This window comes from Tripterygium wilfordii, chromosome 21, assembly GCF_013401445.1.
Source record: "Tripterygium wilfordii isolate XIE 37 chromosome 21, ASM1340144v1, whole genome shotgun sequence".
Taxonomy (NCBI): Eukaryota; Viridiplantae; Streptophyta; class Magnoliopsida; order Celastrales; family Celastraceae; genus Tripterygium; species Tripterygium wilfordii.
The window spans coordinates 15115966-15129811 of NC_052252.1; the positions used below are offsets into that span (position 1 = coordinate 15115966).

General features: G+C 37.5%; 3 protein-coding genes across 3 annotated transcripts; 2 read left to right on the forward strand and 1 right to left on the reverse strand.

The window, feature by feature from the left end:
* Positions 1-89: 89 nt before the first annotated feature.
* LOC119989038 (uncharacterized protein At4g19900) lies at positions 90-5101 on the reverse strand. Its single transcript, XM_038834325.1, has 5 exons — positions 3461-5101; positions 3224-3373; positions 2256-2390; positions 1328-1522; positions 90-617 (listed from the first exon to the last, which is right to left on the reverse strand). Exons 1-5 carry the CDS (start codon positions 5032-5034, stop codon positions 431-433), a joined length of 2241 nt encoding a protein of 746 aa, XP_038690253.1. The 5' UTR covers positions 5035-5101; the 3' UTR covers positions 90-430.
* A 577-nt stretch (positions 5102-5678) lies between these two features.
* Positions 5679-9718, forward strand: LOC119988762 (pentatricopeptide repeat-containing protein At2g35130). Its single transcript, XM_038833920.1, has 8 exons — positions 5679-5833; positions 6250-6434; positions 6508-6740; positions 6964-7213; positions 7525-7670; positions 8002-8207; positions 8480-8604; positions 8989-9718. Coding segments are annotated over exons 1-8 (1734 nt in total). The 5' UTR covers positions 5679-5831; the 3' UTR covers positions 9576-9718.
* A 616-nt stretch (positions 9719-10334) lies between these two features.
* LOC119988299 (glycine cleavage system H protein 2, mitochondrial-like) lies at positions 10335-13539 on the forward strand. Its single transcript, XM_038833281.1, has 3 exons — positions 10335-10528; positions 12161-12420; positions 13127-13539. The coding sequence occupies exons 1-3, from the start codon at positions 10450-10452 to the stop codon at positions 13253-13255; spliced, it is 468 nt and encodes a 155-aa protein (XP_038689209.1). The 5' UTR covers positions 10335-10449; the 3' UTR covers positions 13256-13539.
* The last annotated feature ends 307 nt before the right edge of the window (positions 13540-13846 follow it).

The window sequence follows — 13846 nt, forward strand, 5'->3', positions numbered from 1 at the left end:
AGCAATTATTGGAAAAAAAAATCAAGACCTTGAAGACAAGACTAAATAATAACTAAAAAAGACTAGAAAAAAATGTGAACAGGTAAAACAAATGATAATTTGAATTTCTATTGAATAATAGGTCATTTACGGTCTGACTACCACAGCAAAAAAAAAGCTTATCTGATTCATACAAAATTGCTGAGGTACCAACATTTCAATGTTATCCTATTTCTTTGACAGGTTTAACACAAAACTTTACAATAAAAAGAACAAGCATGTTTCATGTTTGGAGATAATTAATTATCAGGTTTGAACTTTGAACAGCTCTGCTTGATATACTCTTGAGCAGGAACTAAACAAAGAATGGTTCCATATAGGAGGATGTCGTTACTCGTCATACCTTAACCAAGTTCAGATACACCTGAGTCACCTGACAACTTCGTAAATTTCACAGAACGTCTGAGCAATGGATACAGTGGTGGTTGATAAGCCTAGCTACAAGGCTTTCTGGCTCTGGGATGAGAGAAGATGTCAAGCTGTTCCAGAAATGAAATGTTAATGATTCGATCAGAATTTTGTTGAATAGATTATCCTCCTGAGATTTTCCGGATTCAGTTGTTGGTGTCACGAAGTACCTGTTTGGAGTTCAAACAAGATTAAGTATGAAGAATAGTGAGAATTGCATGAGCCAACGCAATATTGTATCAACTACGTACTCAAAAATGTTCAATGTCAAAACCTGCAATTTATCTGAAGGATAGCTAATTAAATTAACATACATGAAACTAGATATTTTAGTAAAGCAACTGCAAGCACATGTGCACAAAAAAATCCAAAAGCCTCAGAAAGGAATATACGAATGCTGATAGGCTGAGGAACCCTAAAGAAAAGAGAAGGCTATGGGACTTTCCATGCATCTAACCTCAAGCAATGAAACATGCTAGGTGGACTAGTCTAAAGGGCAAACTGTGGCCAAATGACGAAAATAGACAGTGGAAGGACAAGCATTCTTCTAATTCCAAGACAGTGGAAAATCCATTTGGTGTGATTAGTTTAGATAAGAGTGTACAATTTTTCATAAGGTAGACTTTCAAAGATCAGTTAAGGCTGAAACATGAGAAGGAATAACATCGCATCAGAAACTTTGTCACCAGTTAAGGAATCATGTAATATAACTGTAATTTTTTTAAGAAATCTGAGTTCCTTTGTTTATATTATGTTATGCTCACTGAGCCAAATAAGTCAGGTCCCAGTCCCAGTCCCAGTCCCACCAGAAGAAACTGGTCATTCTAACTATGGTAGTATGCATGAATATGAAATAATACCATCAGGTTTGTAATGATACCTCGTGATATACTTAGAACTAATCGGGAAGAATGTGTAAGAAGGTTGCACTTTCAATTCCAGCTCTCTAATGGATTTATTTCCTTTGCTCAAAAATGTTTTTGCTACTCTGGTCAATAGATCAGCTCCATTCCACCTCATACGAGCATCATCATATGTCAAGTAAAACTCTTTCAAGCATTCCATGATGAAGGCGCTGCATCAGAAGGATGAGAAGTAGCAAACATTAAATTGTCATCACTGAATAATAATAAAACCAAGTCATGGTAGGATATTCAGTTTTCTTCCATTACTTCCTCAAAGAAGTTATTACCCTAATCCCCTGCTCCCCCACAATAACCAAAAGAGGTTTTTTAATGTTCAGTGATTATCAATTGAAGGGAATTCGCCCTCCATAAACCATGATTTAAGCAACCAAATGACTCCATTAAGAAACAAAACAATGTCCTTTAACTAAAAGGTGAAGGCAGGAGAAAAGAAGAAGATACCAACAAATAAGGCTCCCTAAAATACGGTTATTCAGAGGAGGAAATGTTAGCTTCAGATGGTTAAAATCTGCCTCATTCAGTTGATATGTACTCTAATACTGTTTTGAAATAAAAGAACTCTAGACCTTATTTTCGAAGAAGGTAAGAGATAAAGCAGCAATAAAATGCAATATCTCTAACCATCCCGATTATCATTTAGGAAGGGCTAAAATCACCCTCATTCAATAATATTTTTTTGCTAAACTTGGAAATTGTTATTTTCTTTTTTTGGGAAAAAGGCATCGATCATCAGTTGAATAGGAGAGGAGAACAAGAGAAAACCTCATCCTCCAGGGGAATCCTCGCAAAAATAGGCCCATCTACAACTTTTAAAATTCAGTCCAATATGGTGCAACAAAAGTAGCACACCATATCGTAAGTTTAAGGCAGCATCATCCTTACCTGTGTTTTTTAAATGCCATTATGGCACCATTTAAAGAACTTCCAGCAAGTTGATCCTCCAAACCAACAGTGTTATTTAGTGAAGACAATGGTTTAAGAACTATTATATCTGAGTCCAAATAGATACCACCATATCTGCATGAACGAACAAAAGAAAATACACAATTGAGTTTGTCAATATAGTCGACAAATAGAATTCAAAGTCTATGATAAAAACAGCACCATGCTAAAATGATTGACAATTAAATTCCAACAAATGGGATACAAGTTAATTAGCAATATATGACTGAATTCAAAAGGATATCCAATTCCATAAACGTTTTGCTTCAACATAAAACTCGCATTGGCTCAGTGAAAACATATCCTCTTTTATTTGCCAATAATTCAATATATGCAAGTTCCAGCTTAATGTCTAGCAAGAGGCAAATCTGCATCAAGTCTGTCAGTCTCTCCATATAGTTTCCAGGATTGCAATCTACATGAATCCATTTCCTGTTTTGAAGAAATAAGTAATCTGTTTGCTTCTTACATAAAATTTCGTTCATATCTACATGACCGCAATAAGTCTTGACCTCATGTCTCAGCCTCTCAAAAAAATGAAAGAATAAGCACAGCTTATGGTGAAATGACTACATATATAAATGATCAGATATTATTCATTGACATGATCTCCTGCAGCTCCACCCGTTAAACCAGTATATTGCGGTCATGAGTGGCACTCCAACAGACAATAGCTTTTTCTCGTTTTTTCTTTTTCTTTTTCCATGTCATGTATAGCTATTTCCTTTTAACTCTTCCCATATTGTTCTGAAAGCACTGTTTCAGTGCTCCCATTTCACAATAATGTGTAAACTAACAACAACGCAAATAAAATTTTAATACAAAACAAAAATTTTCCCAATAGACATTTCAAGATGGCTTTGTTACCTAATACAACACATACAAAGTGCATCATGAAGCAAGCTTACTTGTAGAGTGCCGCAAACCGGACAAGCTCACTGTAGTGAACTGGATATAACTTTGTCTTTCTCCATTCAAACCAGACGGATGCAAAAACATGTGCAGGGGTATCACTCAGCAATTCGTCAAGGTTTGGCATAGCAACTGCAACTCTGAAACTGTTGACATAGACCATCTCTTTCAGCTGGCAATGTAGACTAGACAAACCAACAATAAACCTAGTAAGAAATAAACCAGATTCTTACCCATCCTTCACAAAGCTTTCTTTGAAAAAATCAAGTTCAATTGTCTCAGAGAACACAACAACGCAAGCCTCAGGATGGTGGGTGAGAAGACTTTCAAGCCCTCTCTGGTGCCGAACACTATGCATCCATGGTGGGGAATTCCACACCATAAAGACCCTCATATCACACCCGCCCTTTCTAAAAAATGCCTCCATAAAATCAGAAAAAGAAAGGTCAGGTTGCAGGCCAGGATAATAACCCCATGTCCTCCCATCTGCATATATGTGACCTGTAAACTCGGACTTTCCTTGATGAGCATTAGAAGCCACATTCTCCAACTTAACCTTTTGTCCCAACTCACCAGCTGATGTATCTCTCACCAGCTCAATCCCACTACTCTTATCCGATGTATTCCCATCCATACTAACGCTCAAATTTTGATCTCCATTGTTTACTTTCTTACTGCTTAAGTCAATACTAACATCATTATCTTGCATTCCATTACTCTTATTCGAAAAACCTCCAATTCTTCTCAAACGCAAATACTTGTCAACATTGTTTGCCCCCATATTCTTCAAGCCATTACCTGCATGCTCATCCAAAGTCCTCCGCTCAGTGCCCCTTTTATCATCTTTCCTGAACACAATTTCCCTCATGTCTTCTTCAACATTCACTTCCTTCAACACTTTAGAATGCCTTGTACTCCTTATGTCACGTTTCTCATTCCAATTTCCTCTTACCTTAGCTACCTCATTCCCCTCCAAATGACTCAAAGGCTTCTTACCACCAAAGGAAACACGCTTGAACTCATTCAACCACCATTTCTGGACCACCTTATCCCCTCTAGTCAATGTAGTGACCCCAACCCCATCAGGATCCTGCAACAATGGATTATTCAATGGATTCAACACCTCCAAATTGGACTTGAACATCCTATCCCTCCTCAAGAAATCACCTTTTTTGTCAAACCATTCCCCCCACCCTTCCCTCAGGGGAGAATCCCTCTTCCCCACCTTCAACATCAGAGCATCCTCAATTCCTTCCACCTCGATCACCTTTCTCCTCACATTCTCGTCCACAGGAACATCATCAGACCCAAGCGCGGCCTTGCTCTTATCCTCTGCACCCAATCCCACATTAAACCCAACATATTCATCATCCCATTCATCAATAGACCGCTTGTTGGAGGCACGGCGAATGGCATTAGAAATGTGATCGAAGTAAAACCCAGAAGAGGATACCTTGTTACTGCTAATTGGGTCACCCTCATCTTCCAGATCAAACAAGCTATTGTCGTTCTCTTGTTGCAGCTGCTCGCCGGGAGTGTCGAGCTCGTCGATCTTGTCTTCGGTGGAGAAATCGGGGAAATCGTCGGAGTCCGAGAGGAGTGGGTTTTGGATCGAAAAGCCACCGTTTCGGCGGGAATCAGAAATGGCGTCGTGCCCTCGGTGATGGGGTCGGTAAGTATCAGCAGGCGAGAGAGTGAGGCGGGTGTACAGAAGTGAGACGGAGAGTAGGAGCAGAAGAGCAGATATTGCAGCGCACACATACACCCCATAGCGAGGGCGCCGCCGTGATCTGAGGTTCCGCAGCATTTTTCAGCGTCGTAAGATCACCGGTATGTGTACATCACGGCGCTTCGCAACTGTTCATATCAAAGCTTATTTTATAACTTTACAATTATCAAACATAATCAGATTTATTGGATTACTTACTTGAGTAAAGTGAGGTTTAAATTTAGACAAGTAAATTGGATAACAATCTCATTCGAATTAAGATCCGAGTAAATCGAACAATATTTTTATATTTGGACTAGACTCGATTTAAAAGGACATACCTAATTTTTTTTTTTGAATACAAGTACAAATACAATATATCACACACCACCAGATCAAGCCTATGAAAGTATAAGTGTCAATAAGGCTCACGTATGAGACACAAATCAAGCCCACGTAAGGGCAGACTAAGCTCACACACCACACGCAGAGGCAGACTAAACCCACACATTTCCTTATAAATATTCGGAGAAGGTGAGACTAGAACCCTTAACGTGAAGTCATGGCGTGCAAAGTCATTATCATTCAATCAATAGCTCATTAGCACATACCCAATTTTAAATTAAACCGAATAAAATTTTTATGTTTTCATCTAGATTAATTTATATCCAAACTTAGATTTAATTTAGATGGAACAAATCCAATCATATGGAGCAGAGACCCGCTTGTACGTATGTATGCGCGAATGCGACTTCCGGCCTTCGTCAGTGCTTGCTTGAGATTTTTTTTTTCTTACTTGTTTTTGTTCTTATTCTTCCTCCGCAAATACTTTATCTTGAAAGCCACTCTATCCTGTACTGCAACCCCAACTGAAAAATTCAACCTTTGATGCTTTCATGTAAGTCTGAAGTCTTATTCTCTTACAATTTCGTTCATTTCCCTGCACTGGTTCTGCGTTTATGCTATTCTGTTCTTATGGGTATATCTTTCTTGCCCCATTTTGTTTCCTTTGTGGCTATGAAGATTGCAGTAATATAGAAGGGACTGTGTCTTAGCTATGTCGTAGCTTATGGTTGTAAATTCTATGTGGCGTCCTCCTGTGACTGATTTGAAAAAGAATTACAAGCATCTCTGCTGCAATTAAGGAATATAATTAAAACATTGTATACTCTTTTTTCTCTTGGATTTTAGTTTGTGGTGTTCAGATGACTCATTTATATATCTATTTCTTTCTTGGTTCTGTAATGGCATACTTGAAGATCATATGTAACAATGAACAATTTGTCCTTTTGTTTTGATTGAAAATATTTGCAGGTTGATACTTGAATGCCCACTGAAATGCATATTTATAGAAACAAGAAGCTGCAGGACTAAGTCCAGATGGAGAACAAAGATTTCCTGCAGCACAGCTGTTGAGAAGCACTATCATGATGGTCTTTTTATTGATAAACGTGGGAGACTCAGATCCTTTAACCGCAAGAAGATGTCCAGGAAAAGATGTAATATATGCAAATCGCGAATCGCATTACATTTCACAAATCATTATCATCATCTTTGTTATGTTTTGTGTAGGTGGTTCATTAAGGGGACGAGGATGGAAATACGGTTCTGGGTTTGTTGATGGAATCTTCCCAGTTTTGAGCCCTATTGCTAATCAAATCCTGAACTTTGTACAGAATGAAGCGAATTCTAATAGAATTTGGGATGCGCTTGATACTCTTCCTCATACTCATAGTACTTGGGATGATCTTATCAATGTAGCTGTTCAACTTCGTTTGAATAAAAAATGGGATTCAATTATATTGGTAAGAGAATTGGACTTTTCCCCTTCATATTACTGGGTTTTGTTTTTTCATTTTCAGGATAGTCAGTGGTTCATGGTATCAGTCCTACCAGTTGCTCTGAGCATTAACATTTATAATGTAGAAACTCCCTTCTCTTGAATGGGATAGAAGCTCCCTTTTCTACTTATATCGTAATCTTTCTTGCGTTGTATATTTCCAAATATAACTCTGACATAAACTCCAGATATGTGAATGGATACTATACCGGAGCTCCTTCCGCCCAGACGTTATGTGCTACAATTTACTCATAGAAGCTTATGGACAGAAAACTCTACACAAGAAGGCAGAGTCGACATACTTAGATCTACTTGAAGCTCGATGCATCCCTACTGAAGATACTTATGCTCTTCTTCTGAAGGCATATTGCTCATCCGGGGTGCTGCAGAAAGCAGAAGCGACTTTTGGCGAGATGCGGAAGTATGGCCTTTCCCCAAGTATGTTTTTCTTAATCAGATGCCATAAGCTAATTTTTCTGTTGATGTTTGCAACTAAAAGGGTCATCTCATTTAACCATCAGTGGTTTCCAATTCCAAAATTATTACTTGTATGAAGTCGTCTCACTTGGCATATTAAACTGAGCTGAAAACTAGCAGGTTGACAAATGGTTAGCTTCAATTGTGATTCATTTTCTTGTACTCTTTATTTTGATTTGCATGTGCTTTACTATGTGTAAATTTTGTTTGTAGTGTGCTCTACAAAATTGTGATCTTACAACATAAGGATATTGGATATTAATTTTGATCAGGTGCAACCGTATACAACGCTTATATTGATGGGCTAATGAAGAGTGGACACAGCCAAAAAGCTGAGGAAATATATAAGAGGATGAAAAGAGATGGCTGTGAACCATCGACTGAAACTTACACATTGTTAATCAACCTATACGGAAAGGTGAGCCTGATTCTTGTATAGCTCTCTTTCCAACTTCTAGAGGCTTGAGATATTTCACATTCGTGTACTATCTGCATATGATACGATTCCAATTTTCCAACGAATGGTTTTAAATATGAGTATTGCAATCTTAATTAGTTTAGAGGAGATCTGCTTGAAACTCTTCGATGATGAATTCCTTCGAGATTTTCTCATTATGCTCTACAAATTTTTAATTTGAGGCAGATCTAACAAGACATACTCTGATTTTGTATACAATTCTTTGTCTTCTACTTTACTGTTTGATTCCTCTTTGAAATTTAAGGTCTATTTATGCATTTTCTTCTACCAGGCAAGCCAATGCTATGTTTCCTTAAAGTTGTTCAACGAAATGAAGAGTCAGAAATGCAAACCAAATATCTGCACCTACACTGCCATGGTGAATGCATTTGCTAGGGAAGGACTTTGTGAAAAGGCTGAAGAAATATTTGAGCAGCTTCAAGAAGCGGGCTTTGAGCCTGATGTTTATGCATACAATGGTCTCCTGGAAGCCTATAGGTCAATATCCCATATAGTTCTATCATGTCTTGAATATTCAAATGATGATTTTGTTACCTATTTGAGAATATTTTCACAAACTTACAGAATAAGACAATTATAGTATGTTTGAATGGTCTCATCAAGTTCTTAGAAATGTTAAAATTCCTTGGACAACTGTCTCTTTCTTTACTCAAAATTGGTTAAATCGAAATCCAAATACCAGAACTACAAGTTTTTCTTTGTCGACATTATATCTGCATCCCCATGTGTTGACTCGTGTCACATAACAGCCGTGCAGGTTTTCCATATGGTGCGGCAGAAGTGTTTTCACTCATGCAACACATGGGGTGTGAACCGGACAGAGCTTCGTTCAATATCATGGTTGATGCTTATGGAAGAGCTGGTCTTCACGAGGGTAAATGCTTATACTGAAAACATATTATTACCAACTTGTTTACCAAATTACTTTTGAAACTTTGTTGTGTTCTTTTCTGCAAGAATAGGCACTCTTTGTCCTCAAATTTCCAAAGTCGAAAAGAAAATCTGTAATCTGACATAGGCATCTGGCTCTTTCATTATCCCCTCAATCCTGTGAACGAAAAAAACGTCTGCAGAATAACTATTTCCACAATATTGAATTGAAAATTCTTTGTGCGGCAGACACAATATATGGGTCTGGATAAATCAAATTCTACTGTAAGACTACTCAGAAGAGTTACTAAAATGTTCTTTGAAGTTGTGACCTGTTTTTAGTTATTTTAGTCGTCCCTATACATTTGATTGTTTTAATGTGTTTCAGATGCACAAGCTGTATTTGAAGAAATGAAGCGTCTAGGGATAATGCCAACAATGAAATCGCACATGCTACTTCTATCTGCGTACTCTAGAGCAGGAAACGTAGGTAAATGTGAGGACATTGTAAACCAGATGCACAAATCTGGTCTCAAACCAGACACTTTTGTTCTCAACAGCATGCTCAATCTGTATGGCCGATTAGGTCAACTTGAAAAGATGGAAGAAGTCCTAACTGCAATGGAGAAAGGACCTTATGCTACTGATATCAGCACGTATAACATATTGATCAACACATATGGTCGGGCAGGATTTTTCGAGAGAATGGAAGGGCTCTTCCAGTCCCTCCACACCAAAAATCTGATACCTGATGTGGTGACTTGGACTTCTCGGCTTGGAGCGTACTCTAGAAAGAAATTATACACAAGATGTTTGGAAATTTTTGAAGAAATGATCGATGCTGGTTGTTACCCAGATGGCGGAACTGCAAAAGTACTTCTCTCAGCATGTTCAAGTGAAGATCAGATTGAGCAAGTAACTACTGTCATTAGAACAATACACAAGGATATGAAGAATGTTCTGTTACCCGTTTGATGGTTGCTTGTATTGTTTAGTCTCCTGTACTGGAGGACTAAGTTTTGGTCAAACATCAAGTTGCTTGGCTTGTGTATGCTGATTAGCGCTAACTGTGATGGATCCTGTAAATATTGTGAATAAATGAAAAGCATTAACATGAACTGAAAAAATCTAATATTTATCAACCATAATAGAACAAGTTCTAGTGTATAAGACCTGAGAGAGCCAGAGAGGAAGTGGACGGAGAGTCTGTATTGGATTCGGGGCTCTATAATTCTTTAGATTTTACGATCTATATCTAGAAAAAGTCACATAAATTCATAAAAAGAAAAAAATAAAGTGTGATGTGATGCGACACACCTATCAAATTATTATATTTAAAATTGTAGACTTTTCTACTCTAAACAAATTATGAAACCTCCGAATCCGACTATATGTGATTGTGAGAGATCGAGATAATGGTATAGCTCTACCCTGTTGGGCTTCTGGTTTTGGACCGGGCCTAGCCTATCATGGGGGGTTGGACTTGGATCAATTGGATTGGACTGCCCCGTAGGCCCATTACTGACTTTCATGTCACCTGCCCATTAGTCAGCACTCACTGACTCACCAACTCTTGTACAGTGGGTTTGTTGACACATTGACCCACCACCATATCCTACAATATTTATTTATTTATAATTTTTTCCCCACATTGGTTGTTTGGAGATTTGGACTGTTATTTGGAGTATTTGGTTTCATTTATATGCCTAAAGAGTATGAAATAATACACAAAAACAAACATCCACCAACCCTATAAAAGCCCGTGTGACACTCTCAAAATTGAGAGTGTTGTGTGTATTGAAAGAGAAGCGAATACGCTTGCTGGAGCCACTCTCGCCTCAACAATAACATGGCTGCAAGGTTGTTGTGGGCTTCAAGGGCTGCTTCTCACCTCAGGATCTCAGTCTTTCCTAGGGGTTTTGCTACAGGTGAATCATTCATTTGCTTTCTTCGTTTATGTATTCCTTATATTATTTTTTATATGTATACATATCGATCATGATAGGTGATTTTGATGGGTATGGTGTACATCGTTATGCGTGCATATGGTCGATCTTCTGTTCTGTGTTTGTTACGGTGCCTGATCTCAGATTGTTTTTATTGAAACATTTGATATCAAAGTTGAGTTCTTTGTGTTTTTCTAGTTTAGTATTTGTTTTGTATATGATGCAAGATGTGGAGGACTCTTGGATCGATCAGAATCAGAGCTTTTATATTTTGATTCTGTCACCATATTCCGTTGCCTGCAGAGTGCCTGCCCTTGGCGGCGCTGATGATATTGTAATTCAGATCTTTGATTTTTTTTTGACGAAATATTGCGATTGATCCTGGACAGTCATTGATTTCGGGTACTTTATTATTTTCGTGGGTTAATATTGGATACCTGAGGTAGCTTTAAGTGGATATTTTTGTGTTCTATGTAAATATGTTTCCACTATGTTTTGGAATCGGGAATAGATTTTGTTACAAACAAATTGCATCATTGGTTTATGTTATGGATTGTGCTGGTGGTCTTGGCAGTTGGCATGATTGTTCTGGAAAAGGAGTAGGCAATATCTAGTTGGTACCAGCACATATCCACTCAGTTCTCTAACCACTTTTAACTGCATACTGTCAAAGTATTATTGTTTTCTATTTCTTGGTTAATATTATTCACTCTCAGAGAAAAAAAAAAAAGGAAAACAAAAGGAAATTTCATCTCTACAGCGCCATTGTAGCTGACCCCAAGTAGTTAGGAGAAGTTCAAACAGCGAGCTTAAAAATTAAGCTGCCTAAACCAGCTGGTTTTGTTACATTTCACTATAGTTGCTGCTGACGGAAAATTGATTAAGATAGTTTGGGTATTGAGATGTTGGTACCGTGATACCAAAGGTTGAAAAAATCGAAGTAGGAGTTTAAATAAAGGAAAGAGGAAAGCCAAAACCTATATGGATGGAAGTGATAAAACAGGACATAAGTCATAGCTTTATATTGAAACAATTAGGGGAAGAGAATCCATGTTGTGGATTTTAACTGCATTCATGTGATGATGTCTTAATATTTGGAATAAAGCTTTGATGATGATGAAATGATAAAAATTAGAAGAGCCTTTGGAGACAAAGACAGCGATTTCTTCACTTAAAATGTTCATGCACTCGTTGTACTCATTATAGTGCGAATAGTTAGTATTGTTGATGAAAATTTGCTTTTGGAGGTAATAGGCTGTTTGGATTGTAGATACAATCTCATAGGGTGATACCTTCTTAGTAGATTCTCATCTAATAAATAAAATTTCCATCTTAAGCAAAGAGAAGGTGATGGACTTTTGGGTTGATAAATCTCTTGGGGTATGAAAATATGAAACTTATGACAGAGAAATTGCTTTAGAAGTGATAAAGTGTTTTAAATTATTCTCTCTCTGACTCTCACTCACTCACCCTCCCTACCTGCCTCTCTCTCTCATGGGAACTTACCAGTTAAACATCTTATTCTTGCGTATGATGTAGCACTTAAAACTAGCCTTTGCGAAGTCCAATCTCTTCTTGTCAACTTTTGCTTATGCTTTTCCAATGGACCTGCAGTTGTGAAGGATCTGAAGTATGCTGATTCTCATGAGTGGGTTAAGGTTGATGGCAATTCTGCTACCATTGGCATAACAGATCACGCTCAAGATCATTTGGGCGATGTTGTATACGTTGAATTGCCAGAAGTTGGGGTAGCAGTAAAACAGAACACTAACTTTGGTGCAGTTGAAAGTGTTAAGGCTACTAGTGATATTAATTCTCCAGTTTCAGGAAAAGTAGTGGAAGTTAATGAAGAGCTCAACAATTCGCCTGGTTTGGTGGGTATTCCAACCTGGCTCCGTTTTATGTATTTTGCCCAAAATTATTTATATTTTGATTCATTATTTGCGTCCCTCTTTGCTTATTCTGTGTTGAAAAATATTATTTATAAATGCATTTTCGGAGTTAGTTTCATCTCTGAGGAGGTAGTGGTATGTCACATTATCTCTATCTTCGTATATTTCTTTTGTGGGGCAGGGAACAGTCCTTTCACCTTTGCTAGCTTCAATGTAGAGCTTGATTTGTGCCGTCAGTTCGTTCTTATTGATAACAATCGACTTCGCCGCAGCATACATATTACAGAGCTCATTTTACTTTTTTTTAATCTCTTCCTTGAGGTACTACATAATCTAGCTATCGTACTGCATGATGATGTAACATGTTGATACGGTATTAGTTATTGATTGTGGTGCATATTTTGGCATTAATTACTCTGTTGCGAAAAAGATAAATTAGCCACTTTAGGTTTGTTAAACTAATGAAGTGTGCCTTTGCTTGAGTTAAACTCCAAATAAAGAGAGAGCTTATCTCGACTGTTTCTCTCTGTTTTTTTTTTTTTTGAATGGGCTGTTTTGCTTTTTTATTATGCTTATTCTATTCATCTCCATTTGGTTGGCACAGCCTATGTTGACATTCTAGGGTAATCAAAGGTAGATCTTTGAGATGCCTGTCCACTAAGAATGTCTTGTTTTTTTTCCATGGAAGGTTAACTCGAGCCCATACGAAAAAGGTTGGATTATGAAGGTTGAAATAAGTGATGCTGCTGAGTTAAGGAACCTGAAGGACTCAGATGAGTACTCCAAGTTCTGTGAAGAAGAAGATGCAGCACACTGAGTAGGGCACGGCAATGATGGAAATTTAGCACTTCCCATGAAGGGGCTTACTTGTTGCATATCTTATGATGTTACCACATCAAGGAAGCCAGAAACCGATTTGCTTCTCTTTTATGTTGTCATTCAGTCGTGTTTCCATTGTTTTCTTGGGATAAGTTGATAATCCTAAGTTTCTCATTAGAGTAAGCGTTAGTTTATTGATGCTTTGAGCTTTGATTTGATTCTTAAAGACTTTCTGGTTACGGCCTTATTGAATTGTTTAAGATTAGCGGTTTCCTTGATTAATTTTCTTTGGTAACAAGATTATGATTTATGCATGAGAAAATTATGTGAAGTGAAGGTATTTTTTTAAAACCAATAAAATACAATACAGAAACTGGGAATCTGGGAGCAGCAGTAATTTTTTAAAACCAATGCAGGACGAGTGTTAAAGTTGTTGGAACAATACTCGAATTAATTTGAGTTGTTATTGTAATGAATTAAACAGTTTGATGCACTATTTTCCTTCAATTTTTTGAGCGAAACGCGATAAAAAAAAATCCGTGGACCGACCCTATTGTCTCCAATATAGGGCTACAAGTGCTCACACATT

Coding starts and splice junctions, on each gene's coding strand:
- LOC119988299 (XM_038833281.1), top strand. CDS start 10,450: ATGGCTGCAAGGTTGTTGTGGGCTTCAAGGGCTGCTTCTCACCTCAGG. Junction 10,529..12,160: donor TCCTAGGGGTTTTGCTACAG/GTGAATCATTCA, acceptor ATGGACCTGCAG/TTGTGAAGGATCTGAAGTAT. Junction 12,421..13,126: donor TCAACAATTCGCCTGGTTTG/GTGGGTATTCCA, acceptor TTTCCATGGAAG/GTTAACTCGAGCCCATACGA.
- LOC119988762 (XM_038833920.1), top strand. Junction 7,671..8,001: donor TAATCAACCTATACGGAAAG/GTGAGCCTGATT, acceptor TTCTTCTACCAG/GCAAGCCAATGCTATGTTTC. Junction 8,208..8,479: donor GGTCTCCTGGAAGCCTATAG/GTCAATATCCCA, acceptor GTCACATAACAG/CCGTGCAGGTTTTCCATATG.
- LOC119989038 (XM_038834325.1), bottom strand. CDS start 5,034: ATGCTGCGGAACCTCAGATCACGGCGGCGCCCTCGCTATGGGGTGTAT. Junction 2,391..3,223: donor CGGTTTGCGGCACTCTACAA/GTAAGCTTGCTT, acceptor TCGTTCATGCAG/ATATGGTGGTATCTATTTGG. Junction 1,523..2,255: donor ATGGCATTTAAAAAACACAG/GTAAGGATGATG, acceptor CTTCTGATGCAG/CGCCTTCATCATGGAATGCT.